At 24.1% G+C, this 25,906-nt stretch overlaps 1 protein-coding gene across 4 annotated transcripts; it reads left to right on the plus strand.

Moving 5' to 3' along the window:
• Positions 1-902: 902 nt before the first annotated feature.
• On the plus strand, positions 903-25,830 carry LOC112595915 (phosphatase and actin regulator 4-B-like). 4 transcript variants are annotated; one of them, XM_025341310.1, is made up of 14 exons: positions 903-1,812; positions 4,468-4,644; positions 4,715-4,822; positions 6,315-6,440; positions 22,059-22,367; positions 22,441-22,698; positions 22,756-23,056; positions 23,234-23,269; positions 23,330-23,472; positions 23,583-23,739; positions 23,849-23,904; positions 23,971-24,074; positions 24,141-24,313; positions 25,759-25,830. In XM_025341310.1, the coding sequence occupies exons 1-14, from the start codon at positions 1,557-1,559 to the stop codon at positions 25,772-25,774; spliced, it is 2,220 nt and encodes a 739-aa protein (XP_025197095.1). In that variant the 5' UTR covers positions 903-1,556; the 3' UTR covers positions 25,775-25,830. The 4 variants fall into 4 exon arrangements, with proteins under 4 accessions (XP_025197095.1, XP_025197092.1, XP_025197093.1 ...); XM_025341307.1 differs by having other exon boundaries at positions 904-1,827; XM_025341308.1 differs by having other exon boundaries at positions 904-1,827; positions 23,237-23,269.
• The last annotated feature ends 76 nt before the right edge of the window (positions 25,831-25,906 follow it).

Here is a 25,906-nt window from a genome sequence, read left to right on the forward strand (position 1 = left end):
AAATTATAGGTCAAAATATTAGGTATCTAGATTCAAAGAATAATTTCAAAAATGATTTTTATCATAATCATTGATTATAAGAAAATCAAGCTAATCACTTATTTTAATATTTTCATTATTCATTAACATTCGGTTAACTACAAGCTACCTAGAGTAAAAATCTAAACTTTTGATTAACTAGCGTAGAATAAAATATTGATTGGGAACCTATAAGAGAGTAACACAGAGAAAACATTAAAAAAGACAATTTATAAATTTATAAACAATTGATTTAATTATTAAATAAATAATTCGTGTGTGATGTAATCATCAAATTTCAAAAACTTGACGTCACATTATTATAATACATTTATTTAATCCAATATTAAATCAATATTGACGTACAAAAAATTAGATGATAAGTTCTTAAGATTTCGATAATTAGAAATTAGAATGGATATTTTGATTGAATATCTCCAGTTTCAGTGTTTACTACTGAGTAGTGATATTAATTTCATTTGTTCACTGTTCAATACCAATTTGACACATTAAAGTTGCTATAGAATAAAATAGGATAAAACATTAAAACTTACTTCGATTTAGACAATGTTTAATGTTCTAAAATAATAATAATAATAACATAACGTATACAATTATACATATTATTATGAATTATGATACGACCAGATGGCTTACGAGAAATATTATTCGCGATTTTGTCTTGTAGGAGTATTGGCGAGACCGAATAAAAATAGCCGAATCTGGGCACGCACCGGAACGAATGTAGAAAATTATACCGGCGGTAAAAAAAACGTTCAGAGATTTCGTGCAAACGTCAGCACTGCGTACCCACCTTTTATTTTCACTCCCACCTCTCATCTACAACGAATCTAACATAGCAATCGTTTTAATCTCTTTATCTATGGAAAATTCCGAAATTCCAATACACCTCCCCTCCCACCAATCAACCCGTTGATTTTCCGCCGCCGCAAAACAATAATAATAATAATAATAATAATAATAATAATAATAATAGTAATAAATAAATTAAATTAGTCCGATTAGTGTTTCCGTGTGCCAAACCGCGGTGGTTTTCCGTGACAGCAACACTCGACTGGACGCGCGCGCGCAACGGTCGTTCGAGCGTCTCCGAATTCCGATCGGTGTACGTACATTTATATTATAATTTCGTTTTCCGTTAATTGAATGTCGTCGGTCACCGTACTTCTATGATGCCCACGAGAATCAAAAACGGCATCGCCAGACATCTAATACTGGCCGCCGTGGATGTCAGTGTCGGAGAACGCCAATGGAACTTGGTGCCATCCTGATCTATTAGGCGGACTCGTTTGCCAGGTCCACCGAAAACCCTCAAAAAAAGTGCTTCCCGAGAGATTTGTTAATTCGTTAAATAGTATTAGTTATATGATATATTTCTCTTTCTATTTTTTACCTATTAAAGGTACCCAGTTGTGTTATATGTATTTGTTTTGTTTCTGTTCTTAAACCGATATAATTTGTAATACAAATATTAGTGAGGTTGTGAATTTTTAGTTAGTATGTGTTAGTAAAGTGATATGTCGGTACGTTTGTCCAGCGGGTGTCTACCCGCAAATGGTGAAAAACCACTTCCACCCTCATCGGACAAGATTGATTCCAATGGCCAGCAGAACAATATGCAGGACCATCAACAACTTCAGCAACAACCTAGGAGTAATAGTATGGACTATTTAAACTTCGAGGAGAAAAGACAAATAATCGCGTCTTCCTTATCATTAACGGATTTTTTGCATACTAGTGGTACAGCCACTACGCCTACATCACCAACTACTGGCAAGTTTATTATTGGTGAGCAAATTTTTATTGGGTATTTAAAAAATTTAGATCTTTTCTTTAAAACCTCGTTTAAAACCTTGCTTGCCTATATATTTATCAATAAACTATAACTTTAATTTAGATTACTTATTTTATTGATATTTGGTCAATTGAATATTTTATTCAAAAACAAAAATTGTTTTTATGCTATGTATTCATTAAAAACAAAAAAAAAAAATGAATAAATAATTAACTACATTATTTCAAACTTATTTAATATTTATAAGAAATTAAAATCACAAGTTTCATGAATTGAATTGTCTGTTTAAAAAGCAAATAGTTATTCAGTACTAATATAAATGACTAGGTATTAAGTAGGCATAATTTATTTTAGATTTCATATGTTTAAATACATATACAATTTTATTTGAGTTTTTAAGTTCTTGTAAATTGATTTTTTATCAGGATTACAATTTAAACTATGGGTACTTTATAATATAATAGTTATCTTATCAGAACATACATTTTTACGCTAATAAATATTTAAGTTATAATATTGATGCTTACGTTATAAGCTTCATTGGATAATTTATTCATGGTCAACAAATTGACATCAATTTATATATTTACAGCGAAGAGTAAATGTTTTACAATTCTATCCACTTAAAAAAATGAATAACTTTTGAACTCTTTCAAATGTATATTTTTATTTTGATTCTGTTTCAATAAAATAGTAATCATGAAAAGTTATCTAACATGAAATTAATATTTTTTAAATACTCACTAAAATGTTATTATTTAAATTATAACATGTATTATGTTACAATGACAATATTACAAATGACTCATACTTACTTTCATAAATTATAATGTTATAAAAGAGTACTAAACATATTTTCATTAAAACTAAATATCTTCTTATTCCTGTTTGTTTTATAAGTTTGGTATAGGTTATTAATAGGTGTTATTACTTATCTTGTAGTTGAAAACTATGATCTTTACCTGTAAATTTGTTTTGCTTCTTTAAACATAATTTATATTAGTAATGTTGTTTAATGTGGTTAGGTATAAAATTTTAAATAGACAATTAGCTAAAATTTAAAATTCTTTAAATGTTGGATATGTCAATTTTATGTGTGAGTCAACTAGGCCAGGGTAAGGTTGTTAATAGTGTTATTGCTGTTATTATTTAAAAGTTAATGTATAAGGCATAATATGATATATGAAACATTTATGCAATTTAAAATATTTGTATTTAATTGTAAAGTATGTGAGTAGGTTATTATTAAAAATTATTATTAGTTGTGATTTAAAAAAAAAATTCAATGTAATCTAGTCAATTTTTATTTTCAAGTTATCTAGAAAAATATTCAAGTTTAATTTTATTTAATCTAGGTAAAAGTTGATAGTATCTATATTAAATAGGTATAAGATAATTTAATTTTACTAATAGTTTTGTTTGTTGCATTCTTCACCTTAAATTGCCCTGTAGGCCTAAATATTTAAACTTAGCTTTTTTTTTTTAACGACTAATTGAATTTATAGTTGTTATTTTAATAATAATTTAAATCTTATGTATATTGTCATCAAAGTGTATATTGTTTATTATTATTTTATAGAAATTGTTTTTATACTGCTAAACTATAAAATTAAAAAACATATCAAGTAACTGATAGTTTATTACACAAACATATATATGCTTTTAAATAATACTATTTCATTTAATAGGTTAATAATCAATTATTTTTACATAGGTATTAACAATATTTATTTCTATTATTTAATAATTGATATGTAATGAAGATTATTTTATTTTTATGTTGAGGACTTATACATTATAGTTAGGTTGAAATTACCTATATACACATCATAGTACACATTCTCTAAATATCTTTAGATATTTTTTTCTTAGACAGTTGTAACGGTAAATTACTGTGAAAAAAAAAACAATTTGGTCATTCTATTGTTATGTCATGTGATCTTGTAAAGCATTACATTTTAAATAAGCTATAGGATATAGGTAAATAGGTATTATATTATAATAGTTATATACTTTTTATAATATTTTTGAAGTGTTAGATATCTATAATGATAATAATTAAGTTAACTTATTCATAAATTTACACAATATTATAAATAATTATTATAATGTACAAATTATTTTATCAAAACAAAAAAAATCAGTCCAATATAGTTTTAGAATTATACAGTTATGTTATGTACTATCTTCATTAATTTTATTTTGTATTTTAATTTTCAATTTATACCTATAACTTATTGATTTTATGGTACACAAGATTTATTTATTAAAAAAATTAAAACTTACTTAAGATTTTTCATTACTAATATACCAAATAAATCATTGGTTTAATTTTTTTTTAATGATAAATTTAAATTTATTATTTTTCAAGGTAATTCTCTATGATTAAATATAATTATGTATATAATTTTTTATAAAATATTTATAGTTAGTATTAGTATTATATTTGTTTATTATTTTCTTAAACATAAAATAAATTTTTACTGAATAAATTTAAACTGTATTTATAATTTTGTACATTGTAATATTATAATTTAGTTACATGATTATGAGAATATAATGACTGTATAAGAGTTTATATTATAATATGATTACTTCTATTATTTTATTTTAACTTGACAATATATTTTTAGCCAAGAAACAAAATGGTACAGCACTTAGAACTAATAGTTTAGGATCAGGAACACGTACCAGTCCATTACAACTAGATCGAAAACAACCAAGCAAGTTTTCAGCATTAGGTAAACTTTTCAAACCATGGAAATGGAAACGAAAAAAGAAATCAGAAAAATTTGAAACAGCATCTAGAAGTATAATTTTAATTTTTTAATCTATAATGATCAATTGGTATAATTTATTTAAAAAATTTTTATTTAATAGATTTGGAAAGGAAGATCTCAGTGCGAGCAAATCGAGATGAATTAATCCAGAAAGGAATCCTCTTTTTAGATAGTCCAATGGCTCAAACACATACGATCTCTGAATCAGGTATGATGTAGTATACAAATTTATATATTTATTTATTATTAATAAGTAATAACAATACCATCAGTTCATGAAAGTTTTATTTTCATGTACATAATTTTGGTTTCAGCTTTAAACCATTTACTGATATACTATGAATGGAGTTATTATTTATGGGTGCAACACGATTGCAAATGTTTTACTTTTTTTATAATACTATTGAAAATGAATGTCGCTTATCAAAAAATTTGTTCTTTTAGCCGAAAAACAAACGATTGCAAATGTTTTTATAGGCTACGTTTCCAATTTTATAATTTCTGGATATGTTTTATTTTGTTCAGGAAGTTAATTAAAATTTTTTTTTTAAATAAAAACTATTCGATATTATAATAGTACAATGTTACATTATAACTAAGTTACAAACTAAAATAAAATTATATAAAATAATATGAAGTGTTTAAAATGTTGATTAATTAAAATAATTTTGGAGTATAAATTTTAATAACACTCAGTGATGTAGTCGTATTTTTTTTAATAAGTATACGCTTAAATGTGATTGAAATATAAACGTGGGAGGCTTTGCCCCTCATACTCCCCATATAAATAACATTTAGCCATGTGCTGTGTAATAGATATTATTAATGTCTAATTACAGTCTTGTACTGTCGTAATTTGCACTGTTTGTAAAATAAATGCATTCCATATGCATATATCCGCGTATCATGTGTTATTCTATATCTATAAGTCTACATACTTACAGAAAATCAGAGAAGTGGGTATACGCCGTATACCCGCATATACCCACCACTATACCACTGATAATACTGTTACATAATGTAAGAACTATACATATAATAAAAAATTATAGTTTTTAAAAAAATTTTCCCTTGGTAGGAATTTTCAGTTTTTTGTAAATATAAAATTAGATCCTTGTGGATATAAATTATAATCATTATAATTTTTTAATATTGATTCAATTTTAGATTTATCTTTTTTGGCCATAGGGTTATGCAAATTGTTTTAATAGCGTAATAGCAAAAAACAATTATATCTATTTGATTTTTTTGTAATTGACTAACAACAAATCTGGCAACACTGCACGATTAAAGGCAGGTAAAAACGTTCTCAATCATGTTATGGAAAAGGTCCATTTGCAATTGTATATCACCCATTACATATCACATTTGTATAATAGTCCAAAGCACATATAAGTGATAATTTATGAGTATCTTATTTAGATGTTTAATGTGTATAAATAAAGTGATCTTTCACATATTTATATTTCTTGATAACTATTTAAAAATTTGGTGGATGTAGATTATATTATATTGACTTATATCTATTTGTGTTTTGTTCATAATAGAATACCCAAGAGCTAGAAGTAATTTAAGTTATAAGTTAATATTTTTATTACACATTATTAAAAATTAATTTAATATTTAAAAAAAATTATGTTTATTTTTTGCATAAATAGTATTTAACAATCTATTCATTCAATTTTAAATAATTTTATTAGATAATTCATCCCAACTAAATCAAACTTCAAGTGGAACAACTACTTGTGTTACCGTCACTCCTACCATTGGTTCATCAATGCTTTTTCAACAACAACAAAATAGATATTCTAACCAATTTATGAGTGGTAAGTACAAATTATTAATCAAGAATATTAATATTTAAATTCCTTATTAATAGTACTGTGAATAATAAAAATGTGTATTATAATTACTTGAGATTGATTTTAGTTAATTTTTAAAGGATAATAGGAAATATATTCAACAATTTAAATTGAATTATTTAGATTACTTAATAATAGTCTTAATCTGTTTAATCGAAATTATTGATTGTAATTTATTTTAAACACACATTCATTACACTCAAAATATAAAATCAATGTTATTATTAAAAAACTTTAAATTAACAGTTTAATTATCAAATTTAAAAACTTAAATCACCATCACCTCTGCCAAGTTTAAAATTGTGTTCGAACTAATACTAAATACCAAATTAAATTTTGTTAATAATTGGTATGTTATGCACTTCAAAATTTGTGAGTCATTTGTTAAGAAAATATAAAAAAATATTCTTAATCTAATACCATTTCTATTTATTTTTTTATCAATGATAGGACATAATGCAATCAAATATAAACATTTTTAAACAATTCTATCCTAAAGCCTCTTAAAACCTCAAATGATAAAAATGTGGGAAAGTCTAGACTACTCTGCCATTTATGATGTCTTTATTTTTGTCAAAAACATAGCATGTAATATATTATTAATATTTAATTTTCGTAATAATATATATTTATATCATATTATTATCATAAACTTTTGAGTCAGTATCATCTTACTGTAAAATTGGATGAATAAGTTTATAGTATAATTAAGTAAATTTTAAAATTAATTTGTATACTTTAAAATGTCGTTGCATATAGTAAAATTTATAATATTCATACAAATTTTAAATTCCCATACATAATATATAATATTTATGATTTATAACAGAACAATTAATTTGTTATTCATCAACTAAGTATAAACTTCAAATATCTATAAACGGGAATTGAACTTTCATTTTTATTTAAGTTTTTTGGACTCAGAATTTACTAATTATAAGGAACCTTATATTACATTTTCAAACTTAAATTCTAAAAATTAAACACTATACATTTTTAATTACAAAATTATATCACAAATTTTCATTATTTTGATAAATTTTGTGTACAATTTCAACTTATGCTTTTAAAAAAGATCATGTACATCTTTAATATTTTAAAATAATTTTAAAAACATTTGTTTTTTTTTTTGATAATCGTAAAAAAACTAAAAAAAAATCATAAATTTTTCTTGTAGATAAATAACTCAAAGAGTCGAAATTTAAAAAAATTGTAAAATGCATATTTTGTAATGCTAGCATAAAAATTTGGTTAAAATTTCAAGTATCTGAGGTTATCAATTTTATTGGCTGTTAATTTTGTGTAAAAACTGAGGTTGTCCCTTAATTTCTTTTTGTTTTTTCGGTAAATTTGATAAGTACTGAAAATTGTTTACTTATGACCTCTCTAAAGTACTGTCTAGATACAATTTTCTACAAGAAACCATCCCCAATATTTAAAACAATTTACCTAAAGCTTATAGAACATAATTGTCTATGCATTAAAAAAAATGAAACTAATTTGATAATTTTAATATTATCTTAATGTTCATTGTTTGAAATGGAATATATAGCATATTATACAAATTTTCTAATCATGGGTTTTTTAAAATCCTGACGGAATGATGAATTTATTTGATATGCGTTTTTTGTGGATACCTATATAAGGTATACACAATGAGTATTGGATATAATACTTTGATTTTCAATGAAGATGGTTATGGACAACAAATTGAATTTAATTTCTACTTTAAAAAGTTAATTTATTTCAAAATAATTGGAAAAATAAACAAAAAATTAAAAAAAAAAATTGGCAATTTTAACACTAATAGCAGTTTTTTACAAAATCGATTTTGTTTTTATGGATCAATTTAAAAATGAATAATTAAGAATACTTGAAATGTCCACCAAATATTTATGCTTATACCCTGCTCATAGTATCATTTTTAAAATATTTAAACTCTGATCTGTTCTTAGAAATTTATCATGAAATAAAAATGCTTAATAATTTAATATAAGGTTCATTTACTAATTAAAAAATATCGAAAAATTATTCTAGTAATATTTTTTTATAAGTATTTATAGTTAATAAAAAGCACTTTTGACAATATCACGAAAATTTATGAATTATTTTGTTGTTAAAAATTTATAAAAAAATTTCCTTTTTTTATCTAAGATTGTAAAAAAGTAATACAAGATTCTTTATTAGTTTTCTACTTATAAAAAAACGAAAAGTTTACTGAAAAATTACATAAATTTTGTATGTTTGTTTGAAGTTAAAATTTTTATGACATTTGATCAACATTGTATAATAATCGTTGATAATTGAAATTTTCACTTAACATTTTAGTCATCTTTATCTACACATGGTATAATTTTCGAAATTCTTAATACATTTTGCGCTATACTTAACTCTATCGGTTAGGTTAGGTGAGATATGATAACATTTTTATTCTTTTAGTTCTTCTCTATAAATGACGATAAAAATTTATCGCTAAGTCTAATTTTTTGAAAGTTTAATTCAAGATCCCACACAAGTTTATTTAATGTCTGGATACATGGGCACAACTTTTTTTTAATCTGAATTTTAAGTTTCAGTTTTTACAAAATCATAAATATGTACAAATCATAGGTACGTAAATATTTTGTAGTACATTGTTCGGATGTTCTAGTTTATACTGCATTCAAAAAACCTAAAAAATATCACAATTATTTTTATAGATATTTGAAATTAAAATATTTATGAAATTTAAATTTGAATCCTTAATAATGATTTACAATATTAATTATATTATAATGATTCAAAAAAATGATTTCTTGATACTTAAAACTTTTACTTTATTATGATTTTAACTATGTAATATGCAATGATATTTTAAAGATATGAAGATTAATTTTAAAATATTATTTATTTGTAGTGTGAATATGCGTATGTAATATACGTATATTCATGCTGTTTTACGGTATTTACAGCAAGGTATTATGAACTAAAAAGTTAATAACAATAAAATATTCTATAAATGTATATTATTAAATTAATTATGAACTTATAAGTAATAATATAATAAATGCAATGTTTTCAACAGCAATTAAATCAACCTATCGTAATATTTAATAAATATATTGTTGTTTTAAATATTATTTATAGTAACATAAATTACTTAAATTACTTTATCAAAGAACACGTTTTGTAGTATAAGCAGATTGTATATTCTCAAAATGATCTTTTGTATACAATAGTAAATTATTGAATTAAAATTTAAGACATACATTAGTACATTACAGTGATCCACTCGACACTTTAAATATAGCAGAGTGGTATTCACTTTCCCAACTTTTTAATTACTTTTTTTGAATAATCACAATGGTTTAAATGAATCTTTTATCAAAGAATAAAATTAGATACAAATTCCAAATCTCGATCATTTAATTTAAAATGCACGAATTTTTTAATTATTGTTATTACTTAACAGATGTAGTTTTTATGAATGGTATTATTTTTAAACCTGATTTATTTAGTTAATCATACTTTTACTTTATGTTTTGAATATTTCGATTAACTTATAATTTTCTCGATAAAAATCAGTTTTTCTGAACCCTATTCGAAACTCTGCTGTAGCAGTGAGGAGTTGCGTAGAAATGCAAAGAATTGGCATCTTTTTTCGTTAGACAGAATATATACGTTTTATATGTTGTAAAATTTTGTTTTCCCAAAAAGTTAACATAAAATGTAAAAGAATCTAGTTTGTGCACTCCTTCTTCCTTTTATGTGTATTATGCTTATGCATAATTATTATTAACATATTACAATAGTAAAATTACATTAATATTTTATAATATTGTGTTAAAACTCGGTATTATTTATCTTTTTTTTTACGATATTATATTTATTAGTCTATAGTATCATATTATTTTGTATAATTGAAGCCATTAAAATGTTTTTCCCTATTTACTTTGAATTCATTGTTAGAGTAATTAGACACCTATTAAATATACCTATCTTGGAATCCTTAATAAATCATAATATTATTGAATACTTTAAAAATAGTGTAGGTATTTATTAATGAGGTAAAATACTTAATCAGTTCACTCATTATAATAATTAAAATGTATCTAGTTTCTCCAAATATTAAAAAAATATTGTAATTTTTATTGAATAGGTCACCCTAACATATGTGTTAACTTGAACCCTTAAAGTTGAAGATTAAAGCATATTTTTTTAGCTCCAAATTGTATTGACAAATAAAAAAATAAACACATTATTGTAAAACCAATAGATTTTAAAACAAATATTGTATGATGTATACATATTACTAAATACTTCATGCTTTATTTTGAATATAGTCTAATAATTTTTTTTATGTAGTTATCAAAAAAACAACTCTTACTTAATTTTAGTGCTCACAATACATTTAAGTTCAAGTTGCTTCTTTGTTAAAAGCCGAACTATAAAACATGGAAGATTAATCCGTAATTACAAATCATACATTGGTGTATGCATTTGTCAATTGAATTGACTCAAGTTTTTAAATGATAATAATAACTAAAGTCGTTTTTTCCATCAAACTTAACATAAACATTATATATAATTTATGTTTTTTCGTATTATGAGTTAGGTAATAGTTAGCTTTAATAAATTCACTATTATTTATTAGTAAAAAAAAATAGTTAATTTATATAGATATGTACTCGTATGTATTTCATCAAAACTTACTAAAAACTTTTTATTATAGGACCTACATTGTTCATAATGCCATTAAGTAATAAATTATTATTGTAATACCTACTACTTATTTTAATTAATTTTTTTCTGTAAATTTGAGCATTTGAATTTCACAGTTATACAAATAATTTTTTTTTATAAAATTAAAATAATTACTAATATATTTTAATTTTTTATTCAATTTATTTCAAACATATATTATTATTATTATTATTATTGCATTTTAAATTTGAATTATTATAATTTTATTTTATGTTTGTTAATTTTTCATCTGTTATAAACTAATTATTTACATTTAAAAGTAAATTATCAAGTAATTCCTACTTTATTAGGTAAATCAGTAATATCTATACCTTTCCCGCCTATAATTATTACACATTATAGACGTTATTGAGTTGGCTACCCTGATTGGATTTTTAGGTAAAGCGGAAATGAATTATTACACACAGGAAAAAGTAATGTTATGTCGTGCATTCTCCACTATGCTATGGGGGCCCCTCAAATCATATATCCACGGCAACGGTAGTTAGGTTTTTAAACTTCGTGTGACGTGACCTGCCGTGTAGCCGCTGCCATTTCATTGCTGGTTAATTCGTTTTTTTTATGAGCTTTTGACAGTATACCACTAGACGATTTACAAAGGTCAACTTTGAACAAAATACAAACAACTGTTCGTTTTTTTACTTATGAAATATAAGTTTGCTTTAGATCGAGTTGTAATTAATTTATTCATGTTACCTATTACCCGAACTACCCCCAAAACGACCAATGATGGGATATATTATGAAATGTTCTTGTTTTCACAGAGGTATGTTACATATTTGTAAACGCCAGTCAAATATTATACTTTGTTTTTAAAAGTAAATTAATATTTTATTGCCATCAAAATTAAAAAAAAAATGATTATAATTTTTGACGTTCCACTGCAATATTATATTAACTTTATGTGAAAAATAAAATGTTTAATTTATTTTTGAAACTATTATTACAATTTTTTTTAACTTAAATTTAATTTCCATGTATTGATTGAAATTTTTCCGAGTTTCATAGATCAATAGAGTCAATACTTGTTTTACAAATTTAAATTAAGAATATTTATGTCCTATTATTTTTTAAATAAATAACTTACAGAATCGATATCTAGAGATTAATAAGATATGAAAAAAGAATATAAGAGTCGACAAATTGTAGCTATTGTTTCTATATTATATTATCTATAATATTTATTATTCTAATATAGTAATATTTTATTATATGTTAGTTTTTTGATGTGTGGAAATTATATATATATTTTATAAATCGAATATTTCATTATGTTGCGTGTCATTCAATATAATATACTACCAATAACTAAAAAAAAGGAGAACCTTTAATGGTAATATTTTTTAAAAGCGGTTAATAAATTGCTTAAAAATTCAATAAACATAATTATATTAAAAAGTTTATTTTGAAATTAAAAAAAAAAATGTAATTATTACACTTGTAATGTTATTCTCCAATAATCAATAATAATAATAAAAAAAAATGATTACCTATAATTTTAAAAATTTAATGTTTTGTGATTTTGATAAAAGTAGGGTAGATAGATAAATTGTAGGACTTATAAGTTATGATCTGATTATAAACTCAAGTCACGGTTGGTGAGAACTAATAATGGAACATTGATTTTAACTATGCTCATCATATAGCGATGTTCATCTTCATATGATAGTTTACGTATGGGAAACATAAAAGCATTAACAGTTATACTAACTGTACAGTCTGTAAACTATCCTTAATTTGTGTGACAAACTCATAAAATATATCAATGCATAAATAAAACCATTACAAAATGATAAGGTAAATTATGTCTTATATTTTTATTTCTAAAACGAACATTTATTCTCCCGTGGTTGATGTATATTTTTATTTAGCATAAAACAAACTTAAGATTATATTAGTTATTTTTCAATATTAACTTAAAACCATACTTAATTTAATAGTTATTAATTACTTTTAGCGTTTTATGATTTTTGCTTTAACTTAATTTGTATAAATTATATCTATTTAATTTATTATGTTTGTAAGTAGTTATAAACCTTCATTATCTCACCAATGAGTTGAATTCGGCATCCATTAAATCACTTAAGTAATAAACGAATGTAAAAATTAATTTTTAACAATCCACTAGACAATTTTAGCGTATTTTAATATCAAAATTTGTAAGCACTTACTTTACTTTTTTTCGGAATTTTATATGAAGATTTGGAATCTATTTTTTAGTTCATTTAAAAAAAATGTATATTATATATAAATAAAAACTCGTGTCACCAATTTCATTCATGCGTCATGTGCCAAATCACGTATTCACGTAGTAGTGACCTTAGACATGACCTCGTATTTACATTTATTAAATTATGCATATTGCACATTATCTTATAGTCTTACTTTTTTGCATTAAACTTTAAACACGTAACAAAAAGTTTCTAAGTATAATATAATTTAGTTATATATATAATTAAATAAGTATAGAATTAATGCTTTAATGATTCTCAGAAATTAGAAAATATTCGTAATTTTTTTATATTCAAAAAATATTGTAATGCAAGTGTGGTCTCTGTTATGAAAAAAAAATTTACTTAAACTCGTTTATTATATTGTCTAAAAATTCAATGATAAGTAAATGTACTCTAATATTAACTTGTTATTTATCTGTGTTATTACAGATCAACTTATTTAGAATAATTTTATATTTTGAAATTAGTAAATTTGCAAATGGGCAGTTGATAGCGGCTTATTAAATACTATTGTTATTATTTAGTATAATTTATAATATATATATATATATATATAGAATAAAAACTCGAAAGTATGGAGAAAACAAAAGCCACACATCACGTTTCGCTAGAAATTTAATCTGGTTTATTCACTATGTAATGCACACAATACAAAGTGATTCACTAAATATGCTTATTCCAATTTTTACTCTAATAATGAATTTATTATTACAAATTATTAAGTAGAATTATATCTAAATCAAGATTCTATCAAGTAGTTAAAATAGATTTAATATTAGATCAATTTTTATTTTTTTTAATGTATGAAGTCTTAATATACTAATAATATTAATTATTATAACTTTAAACTCATTGTAGCCCTCATATTTAAACCTAATATTTGTAGTAAACAATGTCAAAATCTACTCACACAAATTTTGATTTAAATACAATAAAACTTCGTTAAAATAAATCTTAAAAATTTGTAGAAATGTGCAATTCTAATTTGAAAAAATAATTTTGGATCGTCACAGCAAAATTTTTAAATAGCGTTTTAAACTTATTTTAACAAAATAGATTGCTTAAGTATCCTTAAAAATTCTAAAACTCAAAATTTTGATTAATTTATTATTGAAAGAAAAAATGGGAGTTATGCACAAATTTTATAAAAAAATCCTTAAACTTGTTTCTATCATATTTAGAATTAAACCCAAGAAACTTTTAGAAGTTTTACTGACTCTAATTTAAATAACTTTTCAAAAGAACGTGTAAATTATAAAACTACATTAACTATTTTTTTCCCATGTCCAAAGAAATGTATTTTGATGCTTAATATATTTTTTGTTATCTTTGATAAATAAAAAATAATGAATAATTATTTAATATGTGAAAATAGATGAATATTTTACCATATTTTTGTTATTCTGTAATATTATATTATAGAATAACGTCATAACGATTAATATATTATTACTATATTTCATGTTTTATATGATTATGATTCATAATATGTGCATTATTTTTGTTTAATGTACACTACGTAGTACGTATCATAATATTGTTACGTATTAGATTTTATTAAAAATCCAAATCTAATAGAACCTTAAAAATATTCGTCTTAATCTCCATATTTGTTCAAACGTATCGCACCATTGTTCATGTGTGAAAATGGACATGAGAAAACCGTTCCGTCAACAGTATCAACAATGTTGAAAATTATAAATTATTATAATTTATATAAAGCAGTAAATATAATAGTGAACTATAAATAAGAACAAAACTAAAAGATACATTTAATACCCTAACAACCATAATATCTTAAAAATTAGAAGACATAACTATAACTTATAAAGCTATTCAAAATAAACTTTTATTTTTATAAGTAGATAACCTTAGGATTAATATTTACAGTATGTGAGTACTTATACTGTCAAAACAGTTTTTACCACTAAAACACCTTTAAATATAATAAAACGAAAAATTGACCTAAATACTAAATAATAAAATAGATGTCAAACATTAAATAAAAAATAAAAATATTTAAGATCTACAATTCAATACGCGCTTGATTCAAACTAAGTTTTAAAAATTAGCTGTATTCATATCACAAGAACAGTTGAATACCAATACTACCTATAAAAATATAAAATAACAGCAGATTACAAAGATAACTCGCCAAAGAAAAAATAATTGAGTCTAAACTGTTTTATATTTTTAGAAAAAAAGTGAAATGCTCTTATCTACTTTTAAAAATAATAAAAAAAATCAGTTAGCTAGTTTACCAATTATGTAATCGTTATAAATATTTAGAAAATGTTTTAATTAATTAAAGCCTTATTTCCTCTTTGTAAAATAGAATTTAGATGCATTTATTAGAAAAGTACATTGCAGTTAATTTTCATAGTATTTTTATTAATTATGATTGGTGTTAGGTAAAAATTAAATATTTTCATTATTAATAAATAATATTAAACTCAGCTCCTTTGAGCTAGGGGTGCTAAAATTAAACTAGTTTCCCCCTCTAGTTCCGTGAATGCTTTCTCGTACGGGAACTCTGATTTATATAATATATATATGTATTATGTATACCTATATACATAAATGCATGTGCGACGGCGCGAATTCATGTTTTACGTTACGTATATTAAAAAAAAAAAAATGTATTCTTTACGAAGACAATAGATCTTACTTGGTGTATTCATATGGGATCTATGAATTCATAATTTGAAATATAAGTTGTATTAAAGATTATTTAAATAAGTGCAATAAAGAAGGTATTTTTTTATAGTTTTATTAGTTATTACAATTAAATAATTATTATACATTTTTCTCGGATAATATCAATATAAATAAATATATATACTATGTATATTTCTATATATATATATATATATATATATATATATAATGTAGTATTATAAATAAAATCGTGCAGTTATGTACTATTTAAAGTTCTATGAATACAATTATCAATAATTACTAGTATCATGATCTAAGTAATGTAACAAGTAATAGACTAATCCTATACATTTTTTAGTTACGAAAGTGCAATTATTTTTAAATCTTGAAAGAGTTACTATATTTAATGTCTAATGGTAATACATTGTACATTTTTGGACTGATATATTTGAGATATATATATATATAAAGATGTGGATTGTGCTATTTTTTTTTTTTTTTTGCGTGCTTGACAGTTGATACTTTGGTATTAGATATTGTCTATAGACAAAGTATAATTCTACATCTGTGTTCAGTTAAAAAGTAAGAATATTTTTAATAACGGAAGTACCGAAATCTTTCCCATGTTTTGTAAATACATTGTATATTCGTGTGTATTTATTACAAAACATACGACCAGTTTTTAACGTTTTGAATTTAAGTTGGAACCGCGCGTCAACAGTGCGTGATATGCAAATAATAAATTGGCACTTGTTGTTTATTTTTAGAAATTCTGCAGCGCCACCGCGTGCCGTTGATTAACCAATGCGCGATGCGTCACCGGCGTTGAGATAGGATAATAATAATATAATATTTTACAATAACATTGTGTCCACTAATCCACTTAATATATTATAATTATTTATGATACATAAGTTTTATATAAATGTGCACAGAAAATAGTTGTGGCAAAGTCGGAGGCGGTTCATAAGTGAAAATCGCGGGGGTACTATTTATGTATTTAAAACAAATGTTAAAATGTGTATAGGCATAAAGTACTCAACCCATGATATCCTATAGTTTTACTTGTGCTTTCACTGTGACTTCAATAATTCATTTTTAATTTTTTTTCAAAGCATCCTCGATATTTTTTATTTATTTTACAATCTAAGTAAATTATTTAATTTTCTAAAAATGTCCATCGTACTTAACATAATATCAAACTGGTTTTTTTTATAAACATTTCAAGTTTATTGCTATCTAATCTAAATATACTTATAAATTTCGCTGGTGCTTACTAAATATATTCAAGCAATAAAGTAGACTATTTGTGTCAATGACACCGGCATAATGAGAGCTATTTAGCTGTAGTATTAATGATATATATTGTAGCAAAATCATATAGTGCACGACGACATGTTTGTTGTTTTTATAAATATGTATGTATAAATATATCAATATACAATATTATATCATAGTAGTGGTATATTTGTTGGAAAAACATAATATTATTATAATAGTATATTAGTGTATAGCTGTATGGCAGAGGTGCAACTTCCCAGTTCCCCGGCGCCTCCGTTGCCGGTGTTCCGAATGGGTGGGCGACTAGTGTAGCGTTAAAATTCCCTCGTATAAACGCGCGTGCTAGACAAATTTTAGCCGATATATTTATTAGTTGTCGCGCGTTCGCGTAGCCATCTCGTGATCGATCTTCTTTCTCTCCTTTTCATCGCACACGTTATATATATCATAATATCGTTGCACAACAAATTTTATCCCTTTTTTCTAGTAATCATTTTATTCAAAATTCAGATATTGCACAATAATCGACAATTTGCCGCTTTCATATATAATATAAAAATATAACATCATCGTTGTTTGGCTATCGATTTCCGTATTGAAATGACTTCAGTAGTTAACGATAACTTTAGACCTCGGACTCGAACGGGTTTTCCTATGGACAGATATGGACCCGTCGCCACGATGCGTACTTTAAAAAAGAAGAGATCACCGTCGTTACATGCGATCGTTGCCCAATCGACAGCGCTTGTTCAGAGGTTTGCAGGTAAAAAAACTATATTGTTGTACCTGTAACGGTTGAATAAGCGTTTTGAGGGAAATCCAATTATTTACGAACGATAATAATGTTATCGTCACGCGCGTGTCTAGCTACTATACGTGTAGTGCGGTTGGGATAGTTAGTCGGTGTAAAAATTACTGTTCGAATTGATGCTGTGGTGACGTGGTGTTTGTGTTTCACACGTATGAATATCAAAATTATCGAATTTTCTAAATGTTTAAAAAAAAAAGAATTTATGTATATATTACTGCATATAACGATGTTACTATAATCGTGTGTGTAAAAACTATTGGTAGTGTATAATACACACCAATTATAGAAAATGCAGTATACAGTATACAAATATATGGGTCAATATTTAATTGTTTGTCTTTGCTATTATATACCTTCTTCAAGAAATAATTGGATATAAAAACAAATTTGAGGTTGACTTACCGTTTCAATAAGCCTAAATGAATCATATAAAATATTAATGATTTAATATATTATAATTTTTAAGTTAAATATCTATGAAAACTTAACAAACTTAACCATTTTTTATGTGTAATGTATAGATGTGTCTAATTTACTTCAAAATAAATGATTTTTGAACCTATTGTGAAATATTTACTTTTATTATACGCATTTTATAAATATTATGACTCTATATGTTATATAAAATCGTCATTAACTATATTTTTCAGTATTTTTTCTTAATTTTATGTTAAATCTAATTAACCCATTCCTTCACTTAATATTAGTTACACAAAATACAAATTTTAATTTTTAAAATTTCAGCTAGTAATAATATTTATGTTTTTATTTCAAACAAGTATTAAATATTCTTGTAACATACGTTAGTAATAAAAATTTAAAAAAACGCCTTTTTTGGGAATCAAGTACTTTAGAATTAACTTAATTTTAATCTAACAGTTTATAAATTATAATGAAGAAATAATTTTTAAAAGTAATGAAAGCTAATTATGTACTTGTTTTAATAGTTTACAAATATATTTAATTTACAAGAACGAATAATATTCAAAGTATAAAACATGTATTACACTCCTATACCGGCTATACCTATTATATATAGTATAAACTCAAACCCCAACTATCTCAATAATATAAGCAGAATACGTTATTTTATTTGTATTTATAAATTGATAAAAAAAAATAACTAGTTATTTATATTGTTGATATAATATCCTTTGTTATAACTTTTTGTAATTTTAGTTTATATAATATATATATATGTTTTATAGTTATGTGTGTCATAAAAATATCATATTATAATTAAACGAATAATAAATCAAATTTAAGCGTGTAACTTATATAATAGCGTTGTATTCAGTGGCGCTTAAAAATTGCTCGTAATAAAACCATAAAGCATTTTTACAGAAACGAGAAATTTTTCATAAGTATATATTATTTTATAAGGCCTAGCTATTATTAGATTTTTTTTGTTTTTAGACTCATGTTGTTTTAATCCGTGTCAGGGTCACAGATGCTACCCCTCTAAAATTAAAAAATAAATAATTTATTAAAATTAAATCAAAACATATCAATATTACCAAAATAATAATAGAAACTTTAAACAATTTATAAAGGTTTCGTGAAGTAAATTATTGTACACCTGACATCCTCTTTTCACAATGTTTTCATAAATCACATTTTTTTAAATTTAATTTTTATAATATTATTTACGTATTTTTACGTTAAGCTAGCCATTATTCGCATATATCATATTATTCATATTACTTTAATAATTAGCTAATAATCACTTAATAAATGGTACAGAACATCGCAGATCCACCTAAATACATTTATAAACCAAGACTAAATTTATTCCCAAAAATTTAAACTTAAAACTTCTTTTAATATATCAACTTCTTAATTAATATTTAATCTTGGTATCTTTTTCAATTACCTAAATTTGATATTTTATATCTTGATGAACACATTTATGTAAATGTTTCGGATTTGTGAAATTCAAATAAAATATAATATTAAATTAACACTAGATTAACAATAGATTGATGCTTAAAATATAATTATTGTAAACGTAATTTTCAATAGGTAATACAGTTATTTGATTACACGCGGAAGTACCTATACTAAAAATAAATATAAATACATATAGTTATATTTAAGTAAAGCTATTTTTAATGTTGAGTACATTTAATAGTATTTTTTTTTTAATTTTTACACAAGTTATTAAAATAATTAATTTTTGTAAAAAATATTATTCAAATGTATACATACTTTGAATTTATTTTTTTACTCATCAAATAACATTAAATTAAATTAAATATTTTGGCATGGTGTTATATTAAACTTTTATTTTAAATGCCATTATTATGTTGTTAGTAATTATTAATTACTTTGTAAGATATTCAATTTTTTAATTACAAACGTTAATTTTGTGATAATTTAAATTTAAATTTTAAAGAATAGCTTTTATACGAGTATACCCAATGCTTACTAAATTCTTATTTTATTTTTTATTGATTTAAAAAGTAGAAGATTTAATCTAAACTATTTAAATCTAGTGGTATGTCTATTATTATACATAATACAGTATTATTATATCAGTTACTTATCTTCAGTAAATATATTATTTGTAACAAAACATTAAAAAGATATATGCATTGCCAAATATTATTACGTTTTAATAATAAACATGTACATTTACGTCGACACTATTGAATGCTTATTTAATATTTATCTATGGACTTAATTGATCTAATTTTATATGCCAAATTTTTGTTTTAATTTTTACACTCTAAAATATAGTATATTACTTTGCGTAAAAGGTTATTAACCAAAATTCTTGCACTTCTATACTCATACGTATGTTGTTTTAAATATTTTTGTATTGTATACTTGTATACTATTCTACACTTTTTTGATTATGATAAATTTAAATTTAGTTGGGTCTTTTAAGGATTTAGGATATGTCTTAAATTGTATACTCATAAATTTATTTTCTATTGACCATCATCAATATATATTCAATTTATAATTGTTTAGATCTTTGAATATAATTAATGTTTTGATCAGGTTAAAACTAATAACAGATAACATTAATGATATGTAGATATTTTGCAAAGAATATTATATATTTGGCAACTCACGGGACCATAGATTAGTTAACTATTTCTGGACCATTTAAGTTATGTGACGTGAAATGGAATGTGTTTATCTAATTTTAGAATACTTAGGCCTTGTATTAAGGAATAATAAAGAATGATTAGTTACATCAAAAATTATTATTTTTGAATGTATTCTATTTTCTCTGATATCGTACAAAATGTATATCTGCCAATTATTGATATTTAACGGCCATAATTTTTAGTTTGAATAATATTGTGTGGTTGTAGATTATAGATAATATTATGTAATAGTTGTGTATGAAAATAACTTTGTTCAAATTTGATAAATATTTGTCAATTTGATATTGTTACGTTATAATTATTTATAGAATTATATATCTACTTAGTGTAGGATAAGCTTGAAGCTTCTACTTAGTTTTCAAAGTTAAACTTTTTTTAAAATTAAATTAAGGAATGCGATACCTCTTATTTCTTAATTCATATCTTTTATAATTTTTTGATATAATGCCAAGTATAGAAAATTGAACATTACATGCATTTGATGTAACGTGTTCCTTTTTCATTTATACTATAAATTGTATATTGAAAAAGAACATTTATATAGACAAAAATAAAAATTAGTTAAAAACAAGTTTATCAAGAAGTTAAAAATGTATATTGAATATATTATATATTTACTAAATCCATTATATCTTGAATAACAATTGCATTTTTATGAATTTATTAAAATTAGTTAATATATTTTCATAAAAGTAATTGTATATTATGCTGAACTTATTATTTTTTATTGTCTTAGACTTGAACAAAGATAACAAGACTGAAACAGTGCAAGGCCATAATGAGCCAGTAGAATTAAGTTTTGAGCAGCAGCAGCAGCAGCAGCAGCAACAACAACAACAGCAACAGCAACAGCAACAGCAACAACATCAGCAGCAGCATGTAGCTGAACAGCCAAGTAGCTCAAAACCTGAACGACCAAATTCACTCACAGGTCCTGGTGGCACGCTCACCAGACGCTTGTTCTGTTACCATGCACCTAATCAGTCATTATTGGTAGGATCAGGTCAGTCACCTACCAGACCTCCAAATTCACTATTGCCATCAGGTAATTAAATCACTAAATAGTAATAATTTATATGTTAAAGCATTTTATAATTTGTTTATTTTTCTGATCATAGGTTGTGAATCTCCAAAGTTAAATTGTGATAGGACATCTTCAATGATTATGCCTGGACAAAACATGTCTCAGTTAGCCAGTGGTGTTAGGACAGGCTATTATCATTCCAGCCCTAGGATGATGTATAACAATCATCCTGGGCATTCATCATTAATGCTTTCTGATTTACCTGAACCTCCTATACCAGTGTCTGAAGTTGGTCCAATACCTCCACCTCCCATGTTCAGCTCACCAGCTCAACAATCATATTTATATCAACGTAATAATATTATAAATAATAAATATTGCAAAATATTAAAGTATTTTATTTAAATAGATAACAATCGTCAAAATCTTCGTACCAATGATAACAATGACGAGGAAATGGAAATGGCAACTAATGAAGATGATTATGATGATGATGACTATGATGAAGAAGAAGATGATGATGATGATGAGGATGAAATAGATGATGATGATGATTCTAATGGATTTAGAATAAGAAGTCGTCACAGTTTTCCTAGTCATATAGAGCAGATTCCTGCTAAGGAACCTGTTTTTAATGCACAACCTCTTAAGTCAGCATTGAAAAAACCATCAACACCAAATCAAAGTCAAGAATCATCACAATTGCTCAAGTATGTTGTTAAATAATAATTATTATGTTAAAATAAGTAAATAAAAATAATTTGCAATAGTCGAGGTTATAAGAAAGAAAAGTGAATAATTTGCCTTTTTGCCAATTATTTAGCAATTGTTTGGCTCTTAATTTCATTATTATTTTATTTTTTCTCAATTTGTTTATCGCTGCATAGTAGAAGGGCTCCACTTAAGCCCAGGATACGGTTTTGGTAAATTTAATTTAATTTTTAATTTATTCTACTATTAATGTTTTATTAATTCAATTGTAGTGGTGCTAATCGTCCAGTAGTGTTTGGAATTTCACTACCTTGTTCATTACAAGAAAATAAAGAAAATGCTAGACCTAATGAATCTAGTGATGATGACAGTTCTGGTGATGGACCCATATTGTACAGAGATGATAATTTAGACAGTAAGTTAATTTAACTATTTTAATTAAAGTTTTTCTTAAATTAGATGAAACTCAATTATAAATGTGAATAGTAATTTATGTAATAATTCTTGATTATACTTAATTTTTAGATCGATTAGCTGAAAAAATTGCAAGAAAAGATAGTCTTGCTATAAAATTGGCTTTACGTCCCAATCGTCAAGAGCTTATTAATCGTAATATTCTTCAAGTTCAAAGTGAAAAAGAGCGACAAGAGACTAAAGAAGTTATTGGTGCTCGTCTTATTAGGTAATATATATATTATGTATATTAAAACCTTATACAATTATTAAAATTGTGTCTTAAATATTCATTTATTTTTCTTTTTTAATTAATATAAATTTCAAATAATTTGTAGGCGTTTGAGTATGCGACCAACACAGGAAGAACTTGAAGAAAGAAATATCTTGAAAAGTAAAATATTTTTTTTAATATATTACAATTATAATTAATGTTTTACATGACTAAATTGAATTTCAGAACAAACAGCTGCAGAAGAAAAAAAATTAAAAGAAGAAAAGAAACGCATGTTGTTAAGAAAATTAAGTTTTAGGCCAACAGTTGACGAATTGAAAGAAAAAAAAGTATGTGTTTTTAGTTTTTAATTTTATTTATATGTATTTAACATTATTAAAATTCTAAATATTTAGATTATTCGATTCAATGATTACATAGAAGTGACCCAAGCACACGACTATGATAGGCGAGCCGATAAACCGTGGACACGGTTGACAACCAAAGACAAAGCAGCTATACGAAAAGAACTAAATGAATTTAAAAGCTCAGAAATGGAAGTACATCAAGAAAGTAAACATCTTACCAGGTTAGTTTAACTTATTACCATTTAATTTTATAAAATATATATTCACCAGTAAACATAATATCTACAATAATTATAACTCATAAATACATAAGATTTACTGAAAAATTTAACTTATGATTATCCATGGATTAAGGTGGCATGGCAACTATGGATAAGTAAATTCCTTGATTAATCTACTAAATTACAAAAGAAAAACAATGATTGAAACAGAAGTGCTATTAGTGTTATATTGTTATATGGGTTATATAAATTATGAAATAAACTTTATCTCAACTAAAAGTAACCTAAGACAATGGCTGATTTTGATCGGTTGTTAACAACTTAAATAGTCAGATTTTGTTTCCGGCACATACACGAAAGTAATTCATTGAACCGTAATGATGTTTTGTATTTACAATTTAATATATGCATACACATAAGAAATAATTTAATATCTAATTCAGTAGATAATCAAGGTTAATGCCCTCAAACAATCAAAAATTTGCCACTTCTATAATTCTTCTCAAATGGATGAATCACTATCATAATATTATGTAATGACTGATAAACAATAATTGTTCATTAATTTATCACAGTTTATTATTTTTCTCGACATAGATTTATTTTTAAGAAACAAAATATTTAATTTGAAAATTACCCAAGTTTATTAGTGATGTATTAAATACAAATAAAGACAGATAATGATTGATATATATATAAAACAAAATTGATGGTTATAACTAGGGTTTGGATTTAAAGGCAATATAATTTATGAAAATAATAATTGTAATATTAATTAAAAAATTAAATAGTTTGTATTAAAAAGAAAATTGTCTACTGACAAATAATTTTGAACCAAGTATCTACGCATTATAAAAATATTTTATTCTATAGATACATAGTATGGATACTTTTATAAATGTTAAATGAACAGTCAATATCAAATACTTGATACATATCGCAGATAATAAATCTTATTAAAAACAATTGACAAACAAAAATGCAACTTTAAAACGTATGTTGTGTATAAAACTATCTAATCCAGCGGTTCTCAAACTGCACCGCGGTGCTTCTAGGGTCACCGCGATCTACGTTTCATTAGTTCTCAAAGAGTACTTTTTTTGTTCTATCTTTCATGTTATATACAGCAGGGCACCGCGTAAAAAAAAGTTTGGGAACCGCTGATCTAATCTGATGAAAATTAAACATAAAAAAAAGCATTTGTAAATCAAAAACACATTTATAAGTAAAAAAAAAACCAAAAAAGGCATAAAGTACATCTATTATATTACATATTAAATTACAAATATTTTTATATAATTATTATTAAAAAAAAAGGTTTTTCCCTTAAAATCCGAATCCTAGTTATAATTTATATTAGTTAAGTGTTTTGTTTTTAATTGTTCATTTAAAGATAATATTATGTAAAATTGTAAAATCATATTTATTTAATTTTTTGTTTACAGATTTCATCGACCATGAACTTTACAGATATTCTCACATGTCATTAAACTAAATTTATATTAAAAAAAAAAAAACAAGAAAAAAATATATTAAGCAGAATTGGCTGTTAATTATTCTTGTTTATATAAAAAGTAGGTTTTAAATACACAT

This window comes from Melanaphis sacchari, unplaced genomic scaffold (assembly GCF_002803265.2).
Source record: "Melanaphis sacchari strain LSU unplaced genomic scaffold, SCAv2.0 Contig2_pilon_pilon, whole genome shotgun sequence".
In the NCBI taxonomy this organism is placed as follows: Eukaryota; Metazoa; Arthropoda; class Insecta; order Hemiptera; family Aphididae; genus Melanaphis; species Melanaphis sacchari.

Coding starts and splice junctions, on each gene's coding strand:
- LOC112595915 (XM_025341307.1), top strand. CDS start 1,557: ATGTCGGTACGTTTGTCCAGCGGGTGTCTACCCGCAAATGGTGAAAAA. Junction 6,441..22,058: donor TTCTAACCAATTTATGAGTG/GTAAGTACAAAT, acceptor TTATTGTCTTAG/ACTTGAACAAAGATAACAAG. Junction 23,740..23,848: donor ATTGGTGCTCGTCTTATTAG/GTAATATATATA, acceptor AATAATTTGTAG/GCGTTTGAGTATGCGACCAA.